At 40.9% G+C, this 19,614-nt stretch overlaps 1 protein-coding gene across 2 annotated transcripts in view; it reads left to right on the plus strand.

Moving 5' to 3' along the window:
• The window catches only part of MRPS27 (mitochondrial ribosomal protein S27), a 44,222-nt gene extending 30,074 nt beyond the window's left edge, over positions 1 to 14,148 (plus strand). For both annotated transcript variants that reach the window (XM_086771300.1, XM_086771302.1), the window contains 7 exons: positions 59 to 173; positions 675 to 753; positions 2,066 to 2,181; positions 4,771 to 4,873; positions 7,102 to 7,244; positions 9,434 to 9,589; positions 13,725 to 14,148. In XM_086771300.1, coding sequence (XP_086627426.1) covers positions 59 to 173; positions 675 to 753; positions 2,066 to 2,181; positions 4,771 to 4,873; positions 7,102 to 7,244; positions 9,434 to 9,589; positions 13,725 to 13,964 — 952 coding nt within the window. In that variant the 3' untranslated portion in view covers positions 13,965 to 14,148. The remainder of the gene's footprint in view (positions 1 to 58; positions 174 to 674; positions 754 to 2,065; positions 2,182 to 4,770; positions 4,874 to 7,101; positions 7,245 to 9,433; positions 9,590 to 13,724) is intronic.
• Positions 14,149 to 19,614: the final 5,466 nt, after the last annotated feature.

Below are 19,614 nucleotides of genomic sequence, written 5' to 3' on the forward strand. Positions count from 1 at the left end.
TTTGTTTCTGTGATAACGAAGAGCCATGTTGTCACCTGGACCATTTATAATCCTTTAGGTTCCGGCATAGTCCAAATTGCTGGTACTTGAGAGACTGGACCATCCACAGCTGGATCAGACAGTGCTTAAAATATGGTGCACAAGACAAAGCCTTATACACCTTAAAAAACAAGGTAAGTTTTTACAAGGAAAAGTCATGACTGTATTTGCAGCTTTCTGAGACAAGTGTGGCTTACCTGGAATTCCTGTTGCCAGTCTGTAGACTGTGGTTTTAAGTTCAGATATTTCTTTATCAATACAGAAATTAATGTTGGGCTTGAATTCTAGCTAAAGCTCTTTACAGCTTTTATTACTCTTCTTTCCCAGGTTTTTTGTTTTTAAACAGTGCTGGTGTCCAAAACATGCTAGATGCAGGAGGAACATAAAAATCTGATAGGTAATGTCCCTCCTGGTCCCACAGGCTCAGATAAAGTGCCAAAACAAATCCAGTATGTCAAAGGTTAGAATGCCTGCATCCCAGGAGCTGTGCTAATCTCCTTGTGTTGTTTGACTAACTGTCACCTTGCACCAGTGTGCAATGCCATGGTTCTGATCTTTCTGATACCTGCAATGCTGTGATTGGGAAGATGTAAACAGCAGATTCTCTCAGTGATTATTTTCCTTTTTCTCTTCAGGTTCAGTATGGAATTTTTCCAGACAATTTTACATTTAATATTTTGTTGGATTGTTTTATAAAGCAGAAGAAATATGAAGGTAAGAAAGTATGTACCAATTCTGCATCCTCAGTTGTATGCTCTTAAATCTGCAGAGCCTTTCTTTGAATTAAAAACTTTTAGCCATACTTTCTGTAAAGTTACCATAAAAACACACCTTCCCTCTTTAAACTCCTTTTCTGCATGTTTGTATCTCATTTCTATTGGGTTCTTACTCATTATATAATTTTGAAACACATGCAATTCACAGAGTTTCTACTGTGGTTAATCCTATTCCAAATGTAAGCCAACTTCTCAAATTTTTACAAGTCCAACTTACATGCTAATAGTATCATAGGAGTTATTGGTGATAATTAGTGTTACAAGAATTGAAATGCATGTTGGTAGAGTTCGTCTTAACTACATTTAACTCTTCAAAAAGTTACACATCTAAACTGAACTGTTTGTGTAGACTTTCTGTCACTGAAGAGAGACAGCTGTGCTGAATTGCCATGTTGAGATGCCTGTCTTTCACTATTGACTTTAAATGTTAACATGCATAATCCTCTCATCTTTGATGACAAATATTTAAGATTTTCATGTCACTGCAGGTTTTCTGTTACCGTAGACTTGCAGTGAGCTTTTCTTTGCCTAAGCCTCTTGTAAAACAAACAACGGAAAAGGACAAGAGAATTGCAGAAGGAGTTGTCTATAGCTTTTGAAGATTATCATGAAGATTTTGCTAAATGGCAAATTAATACCTGTAGTTATTTTGTTCTGAGAGCCCCCCTATCTGCAAATTCCCCCTTATTCTATCTGTATTTGTTTTCTGTGACAGGCTCAAAGCCTTTTGTTTAGCAAACTGTCCTTCCTGACAGGGAGTGTCATTGGAACTCCCTATAGAGCTTCTCCAAAGCACTGTTTGCTGAATACAGCGAGTGGTGTGGGTGATCTGTGACAACATTTGTGCTCCACTGGACTCTCCTATCACCTTAAGGGCAGTGAATTTAAGCTAGTCTTCTCTTGTTTGTAATCTTCACACAAGAACATATAAGTTATTTTTAGAGATTTAAAAAAAAATGTTAATTGGCAAAGAAGAGCCAATTGAAGAGGGTAGAGCTAAGAGCAGTTTGGAAAGCTCTTTTGCTGTGGTCTCGTGCTATTCAGCCTGTTCTTCCTTCTCACGGTGTGTTTGAATAACCCAAGCAGGTAAGACTAACTCTACACTACTTATCATAAGAAATCTTTAACTTTCTCTCTTAACTACATGAAAACATACTACAGTGCTAAAGTATCAGTGAACATCAGTGGATGCAAATGGAAGGAACTGTGTAAATTTGCACTTGCTGATTGTGTATTGTTTTCCTCCATAGATGCTATGTCAGTAGTAACAGAGATCATGCTGCAAGAAAGTTTTGATGAATTCTCAACACAGCTTCTTTCTCTTTATGTTTTATACCAGTACCTGGCAACTAAGTCTGAACATACGGTAAGCTGACCACAGTCAAAATGATACACAGACCCTCTAAGTGTCATGGCGCAGTTGGTTGGGCATTCAGTCTTGAATATATTTTATTTCTCCTAATTTTACCTGGAAAAATAAATACTCCGTATTTTTGTCATTATTTTTATAACCACAGAAGAAAGGAAAAAACCCAACAAAATATGAAAGCCAGCAAATAACTGGTCACCTCTTTGCTTCTTTCTCTGAAAAGGAAGGTGTGTTGGGATTTTCAGATGTAATCTGTGCCCATTGGAAGGTTATGACATGACTTTCCGTTCAGTCCAAAGAGGACTCTACCAGTTAACACAAAAAACTGTTTTACCTGTTATATAGGACAGTGTTAAGATGAGCATTGCTCACCATTAGAGCTTGGTAAAAGGGATATTGTAGAGTTATAAAGCATTTTCACTAGGATTTTTACTACCCCATTTGGCTTTGGAAGTATTGTTTCTAGTATGTATTTGTTTTAAAACTAAATTTGTCGCATCTCTCTTATCTCCAAGGATTAGGAATTTCTCATTCACATTTCTCTTGCTTAAGGCCAGCTTGACAGTTCACGCTCTTGGAAGTGGCATTACAGAAGGGGCTCAGTTAGGTATCAGCAAAGGGCTTTGCCATGTGCATCACTTTAGGCAGCTGCTTCTCATGTAGTTTGGCACAAGCCTTCAGTAGCATGGTGTTGTCCATAAGGAAGGTCTTTGAAGCCTCCATTTGTCTTACATGAAGCATCTTCCAAAATGTGTATTACAGATGCATAGTTTTTAATGAATTGTGTTGTAATTTCGTTTTTCACTATAGAAAACAGATGTGCATTTGCCCTGTTCTGTATTCTCCTTCATTTCCCAGAATGCAAGTATGCTTGATCACTTATATATGAAAACCAGTGGGACCAAAATCTCATCTTCCCATTGCGTTTATCCTTGTTTGTGTACCCTCACTGGAAATATAAGCACTTTTCAATATGCGTAGCACTTCATGGAAGCAGAATATGCAAGCAAGGGTGGTATGGACACAAGACACGTGTAAGACAAACATATTTTTATAGCTGTGATCTCTTTAATATGCATTTTGAAATAACCCCATCCAAAGCCAGCAATAAGCCGTATTTTTGTATGTAAACGTCATACAGAGTACCATTCAACACCTCATAATGCTCAGTACCAGTTTTCTGTGTTTGATTTAACAAGTGAGGGGTAGACAGAGTTATGAGATCTGCTCAGCTACTTCTGCAAATCCCCATTCCCTTTTCCCAAGGTGTGAGACAGTCAGCCAGTGTCCTGTTGCAGCTGAATCTTGGCCAGTCTGACTATGGTAGTCCTTAGTGTATATAGCAGTGGTGGTATAGACCTTCCCTTTTTCTGCTGTTACAAACACCACTGAAAGCCTGACTGGTCTTGGCTTGCCCCGGAAAGCTTCCTGACTGCTGCAAACAACCAGTATGATTCCTGCGTTCCACTACAAAGGTGTTAACATTAAGTCCTTGCACTTCCTCCAGCTCTTAAAGCCAAATGGGCTAGCTCCCAAGAGAACCTAGATTGGTAAAAGCCATGCTTTTCCAGTTGCATCTGATTTTCCTGTAAGATTCAGCTGGAGTGTTGAATTCAGCACCTTCTGGTTTTGTTGTGGTCAAGCCCTTGTGCTTTTTAAGACTCCTTGTACCTCAGGGAATTTTTCAGAAGGCTTCTTCCTTTCACTGGCAGTATTTGTTTCAGGTCGTAACGTAATAAACAAACTGAAGTACACTGCAACAAAACATATGTTCCAGAAAGTCAGACTTCCTCCAATCTATTCCCTTCTATATCTTCCTTTTCCTCATTTTCTTAGCAATGGGAGTTGTTCAGTTCCTTTCGAGACATTTGTCCTTTGTACTTCTCTGGTCTGGAAAAATGTACTGTATTATCCCATAGCAAAACAAAATTCACACTACCCTTACAGTTTTAATGTACTTGCTGATGGGGTGCCCTTCTTTAGTCGTCACTGGTGGTCCAGCTCAGACAGCTGGTACTTCTCTGTAGCTGGGGAGACAGCTCTGCTTTTAATCCTGGGGCATACAGTGGTCCTGGTAAGTTGCGTATGTTGTTTTCACAGTGCAGGTTTTGGACTGTGCAGCCATTAGCAGCATATTCTTCTCTCAGCATTTTCCTGTTCTAGTGGGGGATAGTGGAGCATGGACCTTACCACACACTTAAAAGAAAGGACTGCTCTGTTACAGAAGCCATGTAATTTTTTTTTCTTCAGCAGTGTTAGCCTGAAGCAAGTATTAGGACATACAGGACAGAGTTTGGCCAGTGTGAATCAGTGTAACTTTCTATCCTGAAGGAAACACACTGATTGACTTCCTTGCAAAATCTCAAACACTCACGTTTCAATGTCTTTGAGAAACAGAGGTGTTCCTCAGTATAGTACGTATACTGTTCCTTAGGATATACATACTGTAACTGAACACTAGAGAAGTTTAGTGATTCTTTAGTTTATTGCTAAGACATCTGATGAAAGCTATGTATGCTGTCTTTGTGCTGCCATTTTACATTTGTCTATGTCAAGGAACACTTACTTAATTTACATTATTTGCAGTGGGAAGAGGAGAGAAATCTTGGAGCATCGTTAGTGCTTACGGGTCTAAAGCAAACAAACACTGTGGGTTTCAGCTCCCAGCTGTATGGCTATGCGCTCCTTGGTAAGTTTTACCTCCCTAACAGTCATTTTTCTGTCTTGTCTTTAGTGACTGAATTAAATTGGCATCTTTGCTTTATTAAAATGTAATCAAGGAGAAGGTTAAGGTAAAAAAATGCAGAAGTAGTGGAAGGAACAATTTCAGAGTTAAGACTGAATCTGCTTTGTAAGGCTGGAGGGTAGTACTGATTTGAGTGATATGCCCTTTATCAGACAGCTTCAGAACTTCCTTTAGGGCTCTCAGTTCAGATTGGCAGCTGAAAGAAAAAGGACATTCTTACAAAACAGTAGGGTTGGTTTGTTTGTGGACCAACAAATTTTAAAAAAAACCTAAAGCACAGAGTTCCATAAAACAAATTCAAGGTTATGGGCAATAGACTCTTTTTCTTAGAGTTTGTGAGCTTCTTAAATTATCCTTAAACTCCAAAAAGTCTGGAGGCCACAGCCTGAAAAAACTATGTTTATAACATTGACTACTCACTGTGAAGTTATTGTTTCTGTTATAAGCAGCAGATAGCAGTGCCTTTATCCCACATCTGTTAAGGAGTCTTCACTGCTAATTATGTACTGTGTTATTAAACAACAGTTAGATCAGAGTACATCCAGAATTGGAGGGAAGGGAAATAGGGAAGAAGGTTAAGTAGTTACTGAATTTCCTGTAACCTTTAGAGCAATATAGTGCAGATAGTTTTTGTCCTTTATAAAATGATTATTTACTTGAAAGTGATTAATTAATTTAAAATTTGTGATTGTGCGGTTGTTCCATTGCAGCATTATATTTTATTCTAGAATTTATTGAGAGTAATAAGAAGTGGACTTGTTCTTAAAATGTGGCCTTAAAATGCAGTATGTAGTAGCAGAGTTAGAATGCTGATTCTGATTTATTGTGACTAAGACAAAAAACCTAATCTTCAGTCAAAAGGGAGGATGAATGTGAAAATTAATTTAAAAACAGGGTTTTCCATAGAGCAGTAGTTTGTTATCCAGTGGAGATACTGATACAAATAGGGATTTTGCTATGCAATTGACACTCAGTTTGGGGAGGTTTTTATGTCATATAGATTGGTTGAGTAGTGTCTGTATTTCAGAAATACACTTCACTGTTGTCTGTGAGCAGTAGTACTTTTTCCATGACATTGACATTCAGTACATCAAAAGCTATTTACTGTTACATCACATATTCCACAGTCTTGCCAACACTAATGGAACCAACCTCTGACAGAGTGTCTACAGGCACAGAGTGGCCTCAAGCACCTCAGCTATTTTAATTTAGTCATGGTCCATAAGCTTTGTCTATGCACTTATTACCTTGCTTTTCTGAAACTGTTATCTTCCATATGAAGAAGAGTAAAGTGTGTTTCGTGGTGTTGTGCCATTATAGCCAAGTAATGCAAATTCGATTGAGAGCTTGGATACAACTGTCATAAACTATGCTGAAGTGGGATTATTTGTTACATTGACAGTGACAAAATCAAGACCTTCGAGTGACAATCACTGTAAATTAGTATTCACCAACTGTAATGTGATGTGCATTTCCTCTATTATGTAGTTTTGTGTTTTCTAATAAAAAGAAGAAAAGCTACATTATCAATGGTGCACATCACAAGTCCTACTGAAGTCAAGGAAGACCGTCTTGCACAGAATGTCCTAAATCAAGAACTAAAAATTCATTTTAACAGTTCTCCCATATTTCCTCTCAGGAAATTCCAACAGAAATAGGGGTACGAAGCTATATAGTTAGCCAGAGATGTGCTGTAAATACCATACAGTTTGGCCATGACACATGCATGAGTAGACCCTGAAGGCCATAGAGGTTTGTCCAGAGCCTCATATTTACTGCATGCGTGTTGCATTGTCAGTCCCTGAAGGCTAAGGAGCTGTTTGTCTGAGATCTTCTGACATCCTGCTCAGAGCTCCTGTTACAAATGCCAGACAACCAGAAAACCTCTTTTCCTCTTTTCCCATCTGGTCAAAATTTCTAGGTGAAGGGTGGGTGTGGGAAGAACCAGAAACAAGCATACAATAGCTGAGAAGCTGGGAAAAACAGAAGGTGTCTTAACAAAATAAGGTAATAGCAGTTCTGTCAGTGCAGCTTTGTAGAAGTGTGTGTTGTTTTTGCCACAGAAGCCAAGACACTTGCTGTCACTTTTAAAAAACAGAGCCAACCCATATGGATTCCATTAAGCCTCAGGTGTTGAAGTACTAACTCTTAAAGTGTTTCTTTTATTACAGGGAAAGTGGAGTTAAATAAAGGGCTAAGAGCTGTATACAATCTAATGCCACTGATGTGGACACCTGGATACTTAAATAGAGCCTTGCAAGTGATGGAAAATGCAGCTTCATTGTCAGGGGACAGCAAAATCTGCAAAGAGGCTGTGAGTATGAAGGCTGTAATCTGCTGAACAGAGGGAATTTCATACAAACCAATCTCTGCTAAAGTCTGGGAATTATGAGCCTTGCTAATGAGAAGATACCAGACCTTTCCAGGCCCAGCAATACTTCAGAGGTCTTTGGAAGACAGAAGAGGAAGTAATGGTTAGAACAGAAACCACTGCTTTAGTTGATGAGCCAGTGATGATGTCTGCTGGCATGTCCTTGGGAATGAGTATCTGCTGTTGCCACAAATCATTTAAGTGTGTTTCCTAAGCCTTCCCCTCCCTGTAGAAGCACCTGAGTCTGTGTCACAGCAAGCGTATTGCTATGGGGATGGGAAGACACTGTTGTTTCCCAAGCTTTTTAACACTTTCAGGGATGTACTTCTTAGCAGTGAGAATGAAATGTCACATCTTACTCCTCTCCTGGCTAATTCCATGTATTCTGTGCCCTCTGAGATGATATTGTCTCGAGTGGTACTGGTCCAAAAATGATACAGCGTGATGTCTAGAAGGTTTGTAGTACCCTAATTTGGGGCTGATGAATTGATTCTGTTTATGAGGTCAGCACTGATGAAGTGACTTAGGGCTTAAGAGCGCTGTGGGGCTTCAGGCTGATCCTGAAATCAGCCAGCTTAGGAGGAATAACTTAGGATACCACCACATGGGTTGGAGCACTGAGGTCTCACCTCTCCATGTTGGTACTCTTTCCGGATGGCATCTCTGGTGATGGGAGTCTCCCTTTTGCTAGCATCAGTACGAGGCTTGCAGTCTCCGCATTTCCCTTGACAAACAAAGGCCTGGGCACTACTCAGCAAGTTCTCCTATTGCTCCATACTCAGAAGCAGCTCTATGTAACACTGGACAGTGCAAGGAAAGAAGTATCACATCTGAAACATCCACCATTTTGAGTTATCTCTTTGGGTGTGTGGTCTTGGGGATTTCTACCATTACTATCATAACAACATAATAGAAATACTGTTTTGGTATTACGCTATATTGTTTAACTGGGAACATGCAACACAATTTTTGTTTTCCTCAGTTGTCTGAGAAACTTTCTGAATGAGCATGTGCATTTTCAAGTACATAGTTACGATTTCATTGCTTACTTCATCCTGTTTCAGTATTGCTAGTTTAAAGATCACATTTCAGTGTCAAGAATGTTATTTCCAAGAAGCCTAATTTTTATTCCTTTAGCATTATATACTTAGGCTAGCGAGATGAAACCGTAAGTATCAAGATCCCTTTTGCTTGGAGAACGCGTCACAGGTTCAAAGGTTACACAGTTATTTCATCCTACTGATAAACATTCAGAATTAGTATTCATGGAAGGATGACAGCTTTGCATTTGTAAAAGCTGAACTTAAAAAAGCAGGGGATCTGCATCAAATAATTTCAGTTACGGAGATCAAGTTATTCCATCTGTATAGCAATTCCATCTTTTCTATCAATAAAATACACAGAAATAATTTATCAAGGCCCTTAGTGAAGCTAATACATTATTTTGATGTAACTGCAGTTAAATTAGGAGATGATGGTTCTCATACTACCTCAAAAGATAAAGACATGAAGAGAACAGGGGTGTCACAGTGATTAAAAATATGCCTATAGCAATATATTATGTGACTAAATTTCCATTGTTCCTGATAAATTATCAAACTATTGACAGGAATGAATGTTCTTGTTTCCAGACAGGTTGATTTTCCTGCTTATTTTCACCAAAGAGGTATTCCAATGATCTACTGGAGATTATATTGCTTGAACATTCCATAGTACTATCTTATTTAGATGCGTATGTGGTTGCGTATCATGCTAGTCCTGTTATCACTGTGCCTACCATTTAGGGTTAGTATTTATGACCAGATGTCAGGCCAAGGGGAGATATTAGTCAGATGCCTGACAGATCTGCAAATAAGAGTTAGCATCTGAGATATGGACAGTTTTATGGTTGACAGCGGGTGGAGGAGTTGTTCTGTTGCAGGTATTTAATGTTCAACCTCAAAGGTCCCAAGTGTATTAGAAAATTCTTGCAAGAGTAAGTCCCATTTCCTTTTAGAATTTGTTTTTCTTTTTATCATACACAGAAGTAATATCAAAATACATGTTAACTCATGAAGTTGTTCGTAAACGTGACAGTAGGGTTACTCAGATTCTATTTCCAAACTGGTTATGCTGACAATGTGATTGTTCAGATTGATGCTCTGGAGACCATTTTGCAGTCTGTCCTTGAAGAAAATCCTGGTTCAGAATCAGCTGAAGAAGTCAAGGAGTCAGAGCAGAAGTCACAGTGTGCAGAATCAGAAGAAACAGAGCAGTCTAAAGCACCCGAGTACTACAGCCGATTTAAGGTAAAATATTTTAATTTATCTAAATATTGTAAGCTGTAGTAGATCTCCATAATATGTATTAGAAAATGTATAGGCTGGCTTATTATGGCTAGTAGACTGACATCCCTTCAGTGCATCAGGAGTCCTACCTGGCATTTTTGAAACTCATGTCACCTTACATTTTCACGTCTTCAAACAGGAAGCAGCAGCCTACAAAGACATAAACACTTAAGGCCACTTGTCTTTTGTCTGTCTGTTGGGATTTTATCTCCACTTTTCATACATCAAAATGATAAATCCAAATCTTGTTCATGTCGTATGTCATTAGAGATCCATTATCTGACCTTGTGTGGGCTCTTGCTCATTGAAACAAGTTGTACTGGGCATGAGACCATCCTGAATGTATTGTCCACTTGTGTATGTTATGATTAAGTAGGAATGCTGCATCCTATACGTTCAGTCTGGGGCATTAAGTAAGGCTATATTGCCTCCCTTTTATCTTTAGGTTGTCACACTGATGATAATAATGTGAAATACAAGCAGTTGTTGATTAGGGCGTAGGTATACAATGACTGCATTTGATTTTATCATCTCACAGCTATGTAAGAAAATGGTTTTATTTTACCATCTCTGATAAGTGCTGTGGTAAAAATAAAAAACCCCAGGTTGACATTAGTCTGGCTTATAGTTCTAGGAGCAGTACTCTTTCTGTAGCGCATCAGTTTCCATTGCTGTCATGACCTTTGACAGTTATTCTGGATACAGACAGTTGATCTATAGAAATTTCAAAAGTTAAAAGACTAGTATCCTATGGGTTCACCTCACAAATACACATTTTTCCCTTCTTTAATTTTTATTTACATAAATTATTTGCCACTAATCTTTAGATATTAAACTTGCTTTGTAGGCACTTAGAACTTTTTAATTAAAGTATTTGGGAATCAGTGGGTGCTCAGCATGTAATAATTAACGCCTGGATGAATTACAGTGAACTAGGTAAACTCAAGTGCCTTTTGAAGGAGGTAATGAGACATTTTTATGAGTCTCTTATTGTCTATCCATTGTCTAGCCTTGAAGAACATAGTACAGAATGCTCAAAACAAGGCCTAAATGTCAAGTCTGGTGCCAAGAGGGTAGTTTTCTCCTCACTTCAACCTTTCCACAAGTTCCATAATTAACTTTAGTTTAGGCATTCCTGGGTGTGGTAGTGAGTGCCCTGATTTTGAGCTAACAAACTATAATCCCAATGCTTAGCTCTAAGCTCTCACCAGAAAAGTCTGAATATTAGGAAAGACATAGCCTTCATGAAATCTAGGCATTCAACAATAATTTATGTATTAATAAGTCACAATTTCTGGTTGTCTGTATGAGAAAAGGAGCTCTCAAGTCAGAATACCATTTCAGCTAAGCCTGAAAGAGCTCCAGCTCTTCTCTCAAGTCCGTTAGGCCAGTAGCAGCCAGTCTTCCCAGTTGAACTCCTGGACACCTATAGGTGTAGTTCCCAGAGCAGAGGAGTTCACTAGAAATCTGTACAAGTCTGAGAGAATGTGTCAGCTCTGAAGCAATCTGATGATGTTGGCATTCACAGTTGCTGTCCCAGTACAGATCATCTGCCCCTCCTGTGATGTTAGCCCAACACAGAATTTGTGCTTCCGCTGCTGAAAACACTCTGTTGCACTTTGTCCAGCCCTGTATTAGCCAGCACATCCCAGTCTTTCTTCTTGAGCTCAAAACCAATTGCTTCTGTCTCTTTCACCTGGGTATGTGAGGAAAAGCAAGTGGATTTGTTCCAGATGTACAGTTCCTGTCTAGAACTGTAGCTTGTTCTGCAAGGCTTTTATGTACATACTTGGATTCTGTGTCTCATACCAACCTTCAGAACAACCATTTGTAGAAGTACCTCAAAAAGCCATGGCAGCCTAACAGATATGATGTGTGAGAGGCAGAGTGTCCTTCGGACAAACAGGACTTGAGAGCATTTGGCTCTTTCCAGATAAAACCTTTACAGCTGTAATTTAGACTCTCTGACACTGTCATTCATGTTGTAATTACCTGTTTTCAGATCCCATATACTGAGGCTCACTACTCAGTACAGTGTTCCTCAGGCAATTCCTTCCATCTGTCTCAATGATCAGTGGGCAAGCATTTTGTCACTTAAATGCTGGGAACACTCTCTCTAAAAGCAGTGCTCCTTCTATAATTGTCTGCATGCAGAGCCCTGGAGACTGCTTATAAAAATCAATGATTTAGGCAGTTAAGGGTGTGCCCTTTTGGTACCTGGAGGATATAGAACCTGCTGCTTTCCTAAATGAGTTCCACTGATGTATCACAGAACAGCAGGGAAGATTGCAGGAGTTCAGTGGCATCACTAATGGGTTAGGAGAGAGGGTCCCGTTAGCTGCCAGTTTCTTGCCTTTCTCTAGTTCAGTTTCATACTGCTTACATTCAGTGCACAAACTCCCTTTTCACCACATTCTTGGTGGTGGTTAGTAGTGAGACTGTGAATGATCTAAACCAGCTATGTTTGAACTGAATCTCTTAATTTATAAACACAACCATCGTTGTCAGGTTCCTTCCCCAGACCTGGGGTGTATGGTCTTCATGTTCCTTACTGATGCACTGTATACTTACTGAGATCTCAAACAAAATACAGATGAATACATGTAAATATTCCTGAGTTTGGTTTCAGTCCATTAGCTTCAAAGCCACTGTTCTTGTTTTCATTCTTTGTCATAAAGTGAAAAGCAGACAGAGCCAAATACTCAAGCCCCTCAGACCTGCATGCTTAGCATTTTAAGGAATCTTTAATCATCTCTCTGTCCAGTTCAGACCTTCCAGAGTGTGGCAAAACACAGCAAAGCCTGTGCTTGTGTTGGCTAAGGCAGGGAGAAGTGGAGAGGCTTCAGAGGGGACGTCATAGTTTCCTGCCTAAGAGCAAGGCAAAGAAAGCCTCAAGACAGGAACTGAGGGACAGTGTCTTTGCAGGTTATTGCCAGCATGGGCTAGGGTAAGAGGAACAATGGGCAAGCAGCGCAGTGTAAGCTTCCAGTGATAACTGGGAGTGGAAGTCTAGATATCTCTGTGGGCCCAGAATTGCCACTTTGTTTGGAGGTGAATGATACCCACGCATTCTTTCCATCTTCCTGCAATGCAAAACAATAGGTTTTATTCAAAGGACCCAGGAAAGAAGCACAGATGTACCCTTCTTTAGAACACATATTTACATTAAACATTTTTGCAAGTGCTGTGCTCTGTAAAACATTTTCTTTAAAACAAAAATCAGGAAAATGTGTTGCTATCTAATGAATGAGCAAGGGGTAAAGAATCTGCCAGTGCCATGTCATCTTTTTCCCCCAGGAAATTCCTCCCTGGTTGTGTATCTGCACTTTTAAGGCAGTTAATCAGATGGTTAGTGAGCCATCACCACAAAGCCAGAAATAGTGTCACTGGATGATTAATGAATCTGAAGTGAATTTTAATATTTTTATGCTGCATGAAACCCAGAGAAGTCAAACTCAAGAAGGAAACACTGCACAGCTTCTTACTGAAGCTGTGCTGTTAGTTTCAGTGTAGAATATCCCTGAAAAAAAAATAACTTGCTTTAGCGCTGTTGTACAGTCTGTAAGCATAGTCAAGCCTCAGATCACAGTAACTGTCAGGAAGAAAAATCATGGGAGTTACTTAGTATGCCATTAGTAAGAGAGCATTTAAAGTGATGTGCATCTGTTGAGAGGGATGCTAATGCAGGCAGTGTGGAGCAAATTGTTAGATTGATTTTGAGATAAGACACAAACCCAAGATGTTTAGATTATATTTATTATAGATGACTGGTCAGCTGATCCTTGTTGATACCAGATTAACTGAACTTGGAAAAATAAAGAGAATTTCAATGCTTAATGAAAATGAAACTTCATTGTTCTAGTTTTATTGCTCAAAAATAATATTCTAGGGGTTAGCATTTCAAGAAGTGGTACCAGCTACCACAGTTGAAACACTTTGCTAGGATAAAATAGTTACCTGGCCTGTATAGCCCAGCTAATACTTAGATTCAAACAGCTATGTTTTGGTTGTTACAGGGAAGTATTTTGTGGCTGATTATTTTGTAACTGACTGGCGCTCTCCTCCTTACTCCCCACCAAATCCCTTTTTATGACAGGAGCTGTACGCTAAGCTGCAATCACTTGGCAAGGTTGAATCTGAAAGCCTGTTAACCCTGACCACCCAACTTGTCAAGGAAAAGCTGCCAGCGTGTGAAGTGGAAGACATTGCAAAACATGAGCAGAAGCTAAAGGAGTGGGAGCAAGAACAAGCAGTTCTCATTGAAAGAGAGAGAGAGTTGAGAGAGAAGGCTAAGCAAGAAATGGAGGCTAGGAAGCTAGCTAAAGCATCTGCTTAGTACTGGAACTCAAAGACTACCATAGTGGTATGCATTCCTGTATCAGTGAACTTAAGTGATCACCATTATGAATATTTCATTTCAGTCCTGCTGCAAGTGTGACTATATGTGACTGCTATGTGCAAATTAATTTTTTTTCCCATTTTGTCTGTTTCCTGAAGTAAAGTACACGTTTTAGAAATCATCATACTGTATGTGATTAATTTCCCTCCTACCATCAGCCAGGCAGGGGGTGGGATGGAGACAACACAAAGAAGCAAATGCATAAGAAGTAGTTTCCCTGTGATTAAAGGTATAGAGTGTGGAAGAAACAAAAGAAGAGGGAAGAATTTCAAACACAAGTTGTTTCAGTAGGGGTTTCTACTGAAAGGGGCAAGAATGCCTTGGCTACTCTGAACTTCAGACACTAAGAGGATTAACGTATATTGATTGCTTTTTGTTTCCTAACCCATTTGAAAAATTCAGGCTACTATACATGGAGTTGGAAGCCTAACTTTAGACTTCTAAAGACTGCTTTTAAAGCCTTTCAGCCTAGTGAGTTAGCACTTGTACAGGCACTCAAATGTGCCTTCCCTGTAGGGAAGTTAGAAATTCTGACTTCACTAGCGCTGCTCTGCTCCACTTTTAAGGTCAGTAGAGAAACGTACACAATCACCTCTGCAAACACCGAGAAGCCTCACACTGCACTGCAGTTTCCTTTTGTATTCTGGGTGCATGGGGTTTTGACCTAATTCCCTTCTTGCCTCAGCTGTGTACACGGTCCCATGCCCCATTCTTCAGATTGGTAAGACAATGTAGCTATTCACACAGAGCACAAGGAATCAGCAAGGGAGGAAGGGATCATAGTGTGTTGTTTGTGAGATGCATCAGCCTCCATCCCTGCTTATATTCCCTGCTGCCACAGAATCTCATCAGCTGCAGCCAGCAACTTGGCAGGGCAAGTGCCTTGAAAATAGGGAGGCCTTAACAACAGCTTTGCTGCATTCCAGCTTATTACAGCAAGAACAGTGTTGTCTCACTGTGCTTTACCACAGGGTCTGATAAGCCTTTCCAGACCCTTACCTGTCTAGTCTTACAGCAGTAAAATTCACATCAAGAACTCACTGTCAGTCGAATGAGGACATGCTGAAAATCTGTGAAGTGAACTTGTTTCAAGTGTGGGAAAGCACCTTATCTGCATCTACCACATATCTCTGTTATTCCAACCAAATGCACTCAGAGCCTGATTCCTCTTTTGTATCCAAGAACTTGGCAATAAGGTCCTTCACGCCATCTTGTGAGCAAGTCCTGTAGTTTCTCCCACACAGCAGTAAGAGAGTGCTGTCTCTAGGTAAGTGGACGGCTTTTTTAGGTTTGGCCTAACTAAACCAGCAGTGGACTTCCCTGGGCAACTTTTCTCTCTCAAGTTTCCTGAATTTTTTTTCCTCTTTCTTGGTCTAAATGCTTTCTCATTACTAGGAGCAGAAGTTACGGAGCTGTAAGGGAGAACAGGAGGCCAAACGCATTCTTAAGAACAATTTCCATAGAACTGGCTTTAAAGAGGTCATCACTCCCAGTCCAGCCATAGGAAACCAAAGTGTTCTTCCTCTGCCCACGTTTCATTTTTTCAGTATGGGAACGTGGGTTATACCTCCAAAGGTTCACAATTACTCCTGCATCCTGGTTCCTTTCTTGGCTTCTCTCTACAGGCACTACCTTGCCCTCCTGGGATCTTCTCTACACCATCACAGTTTTAAGAACCTCCTTGCTGATGCCTGGCCTTTAGCCACTGCAGCTGCTGATCTTGTTGCTTAGGAGACACTGTTTGGCTATGCCACAACAGGCACTGCCACGTTTCTCCTTGTTTCTTGTTAGTGTCTGTTTCTTGGCAGCTCAAGGAGCCTGTTTCTGGCCCCACCTCCACTATAATTCAGGCTGCTCTGTAGATTCACCAGGCTGCTAATGCTAATTGGGCTCCAGCAAGCTGCTGTCCGTGCCTGCTGCTCTCACAGAACACATTTCACTCCCCCCACAACTAACCCACCTTTCAATTTAGAGTTAACTATTGCAGCAATAGGAGAAAAACATCCTCCTCTAAACTCTGAGTAACCTGTTAATGAATATCACAGGTTTCCTCCTTGTTTTACTCTAGGCACTGTGGATTTGAATGCTCTGAGCCCAGTCCAAAGCCTAAACTCAAAACAGTGCAGATACAACCTTTCTCCGCCTTCACCCGAATTTCCTTCCATTCTGCCCTTGAAAGAGGGGGGTTTCCCTGCCAAATGCTTTGCAGGCAGTGAAGCAGATTCCTGAGGCCAGGTGGAGGACATCAAGCCCAAGACCTGCAGTAGAGAGTTGTGACCATTTGTGGTTCAAGAAGTCAAAAGTTTTCCAAGCCCTGTTGTTTATCTGTTTCCTCAGTATCACCCTGAGCGAGAAAGCCTTGTGCAGCTAGGCCCTGTTTATGGTAACACCTGACCTTGTCAAAATAAAATTACTAGATGCTCTTGGACTTAGTCGTCAGACATTGTGTCCTACATGCAGCACTGGTATGGAGCCCCTTCCCACAGCTTCCACCAGCTGAGCCAGCTGCACACCAGGACCCCTCTTCGTTACCTCTCATGCCCCGGTCAGGTGTTTCTCCATGGTGCAGTAGCCTCCGTATTGCTTCTCCTCACCCCAGGTCTCACTGCTGTCTCACTCAATAGAAACCAGCTTCTGCCAAACCAGAGTTTTCTCACCTAGGAAATCCTCACATTTCTGAGAAATATACTTGAATTCTCCAGCAGTCCTTATCTCTGCTTTCCCTTTGACCTCACCCTTGATCCCCTTCAAGTTCCTCCCATATATAATCTCACATTTATTTCCTCCTCTTCTCCAAGGAGGCTGACAATGTGTCTGCCCTGCACCTCCATCTCAGACAGCAACATGCTGCTGACTCTGCAGACAGCAGTGCAGGCCACCCAGCACTCAGGTGCCCTGAGGTTTGAGGCCCCCAGGCACAGCTGGAAGGGCCTCAGGAAGCTGGAAACATGAATTAGCAACTGCAAGTTGAGGAAGGAGAGGAAGGTACTCTCCTCTTTGGTGCTCTCTTCTACTTGCTAGCTTTGAGCAAGGTCGACAGCGAGACAGACAAGTTGTGAGACGGGGTAATTCACAAACCATGTGAGACCAGTGTTGTTTGGGTGTCCACTCAGCTTCCCAAGGGAGACATGGGCAGTAGCTGTGCACCACAAATGCAGCAGCATGAAAAATCAACAGAGTATCAGCTAACTCAGCTTGACTTACCTGCTTTTCTCCTTTCCACTCCAGGAAAAGTAAGTTAGACTTGACTCTTCGCCCCCTTGCATAAATCACGTTGCACACACAACCTGTTTTTCAGCTGCTTGCTGGAGTACTCTTAAAAACAAGTTTGAAAGACATTTGGCACCAGGTAGTCAAAAGCCTTTCCATCTGGACTACTGCAGCTGTGTGCACTCCTGTGATGGCCACCATCCACTGTAATGCAGACGGACACATTTAGAAGAGGGGACAGAGAAGCTATACAGCAGCTTTTAATCCACTGCTGCTTAAATATGAGCTCTGATGCTAAGGGAAGAATGTAGATGTGTGTATATATGCATATTTTAAAAAAGAAAATACATTTGTGTTCTACAAACACAAAAAGCTGCTGAGTTTATCCAGTCCTGCACCCTGGTACTCAGCAGTGCGAGCTCACAACCCAGTGAGCACTTCCTCACTGGAACACTCTCAGTCATTTTGAAATGTTGCTGCTCCTTGCTGCACTGTTACAGACAGCTGCCTAGACTATTCTGTATATGGATGAGACTGGCAAAATATTTCTTGGAGGGGACAGACCAAAGTTTTTCTCAGTAGTAACACTATCTCCTTTTTTTTGGATCACCTCTACTAGAAAGTTCCTTCACATACTATTTTTATTTGTGACTACAGCTGTGATTTCCATAAAAGCCACGGCAGTTTCTCCCTTGTCAGTGTACTTCTAAATCACAGGAGTGCATCTTTCTTTGTGAAAGTTTTTGAATAATTCCCCTACTCATTACCCTGCTCTCTGTGGAGCTGAAGGCAGAGGAAAATCTCCCAGTGCTAAGAGCAATAAATTTACATGCAGAGTCACTGAGCAGCAGCCTAAATGATACCTGCCTGCACTAACGCTTTGTGGTACAGCATTGCCAGACTTGCACATGCTAGGCAGTGTTGACAGCTCCCCCGTGTTTTCCCAGGTGTGGGAGAGACCCTTCTCACAACAGTACTAGCCAAAAGAAACAGAAACCGGTACAAATTCAAAGCCTGTTTGGTCTGTTGGCTTGAATGCGGTTGCTGATAGGAAAAAAACCCAGCACTTCAAAAGTTAAAGCTCTTCCACTTGATTCAAAAAGCAAGTTCCCAATTCAAATCCATGACAGACACCAAATACGCTGCTGATTAGGTAAGCAAATATGTAACTCTTCCTCCCACAGGTGTCACTGGCAGAACACTTCCAGTGAAGCACTGAAGGTCATTATCCATTATTCACAAGAGGAAAATTACATGTTTATTCCCTTGCAGCTCAAATAAATGTTGCCCAAAGCCTTGTGCAGATGGGCCCTATTTATGGCAACACCCAGCCTTGTCAAGATAAAATTACTAGATGCTCTCAGACTCGGTCAGACGTGTCCTACACATGGCACTGGTATTGAGCCCCTTCCCCCAGCTTCAAGCACCTGCTCCCTGCCCCAGTGACTTATCCCAGCTGCCTGTCTGCCTGTCCCCAGGGCTCACTGGTCACCCTAAAACTGTGGGACCAGGATGATGACATACCCCATGTGCAGATGAAGGTTGGCTGGTACAATGATGTTTCTGATCTGAGCAGCCATCACTGTGGTGCTGAGACAGACAAAAGACAACCCAGGGCATTGGTTTGCAGGTTTCCTCTCTTCCCCCACCTCCTCAGGAAGCCAAGAGTCATAATTACAAAAGGAAGTTGTTATACTTCCAAAAGGGAATTGCACCCTTGACTTTGAGGGATCCAAGACACAGTCCACTGAACAGCATCTGATTTTGCAAGTACTGTAGTTGTTTATGTAGAAACTACAACTGAACCTTGCAAAATTTATTTCTAGTGCCTATTTGAGCACATCTGTGGAAAGTTATGTTAAACGTACCTTCCCAGAAATTCAATGATAGCAAATGCTGAGATGAGGACAAGGCTTTTTGATTGTGGAAGAGAAACTACTGCTGACGTAAGTGATAAAAAACCTGAACTTGGGACAGTGACACTTTCAAAATAAAATGTTGGAGAATGAAGTATAGGTCAAGAATTAGTGATGAAACATTAATTCAAGAGTATCTTAAGATATTAAACACATAATAGGAAACTGTCGTCTACTCTGTATCTATCTCCCCACAGAAATATCTGTATCTTTCAGTAATCACAAAGTTGTCATGGAACTCCGCTAGCAATTGCATAGTACTAACTCTGCTCCTGCTCTTAAACCTTTCTGATAAACTCATCAGAAAGGTTTAAGAGCAGCAACAGAGTTAGTCAACCTATTCTAAATTGCCGGTGCCCCAGGCACATAAATAGCATTAGACTCACACTGACAAGCACATTAGATTATCAGGACAAAACTTAGTTTTCAATACATCTTGCTTATTGCAAATCCTGACAATT

This window comes from Chlamydotis macqueenii, chromosome Z (assembly GCF_036417535.1).
Source record: "Chlamydotis macqueenii isolate bChlMac1 chromosome Z, bChlMac1.mat, whole genome shotgun sequence".
In the NCBI taxonomy this organism is placed as follows: domain Eukaryota; kingdom Metazoa; phylum Chordata; class Aves; order Otidiformes; family Otididae; genus Chlamydotis; species Chlamydotis macqueenii.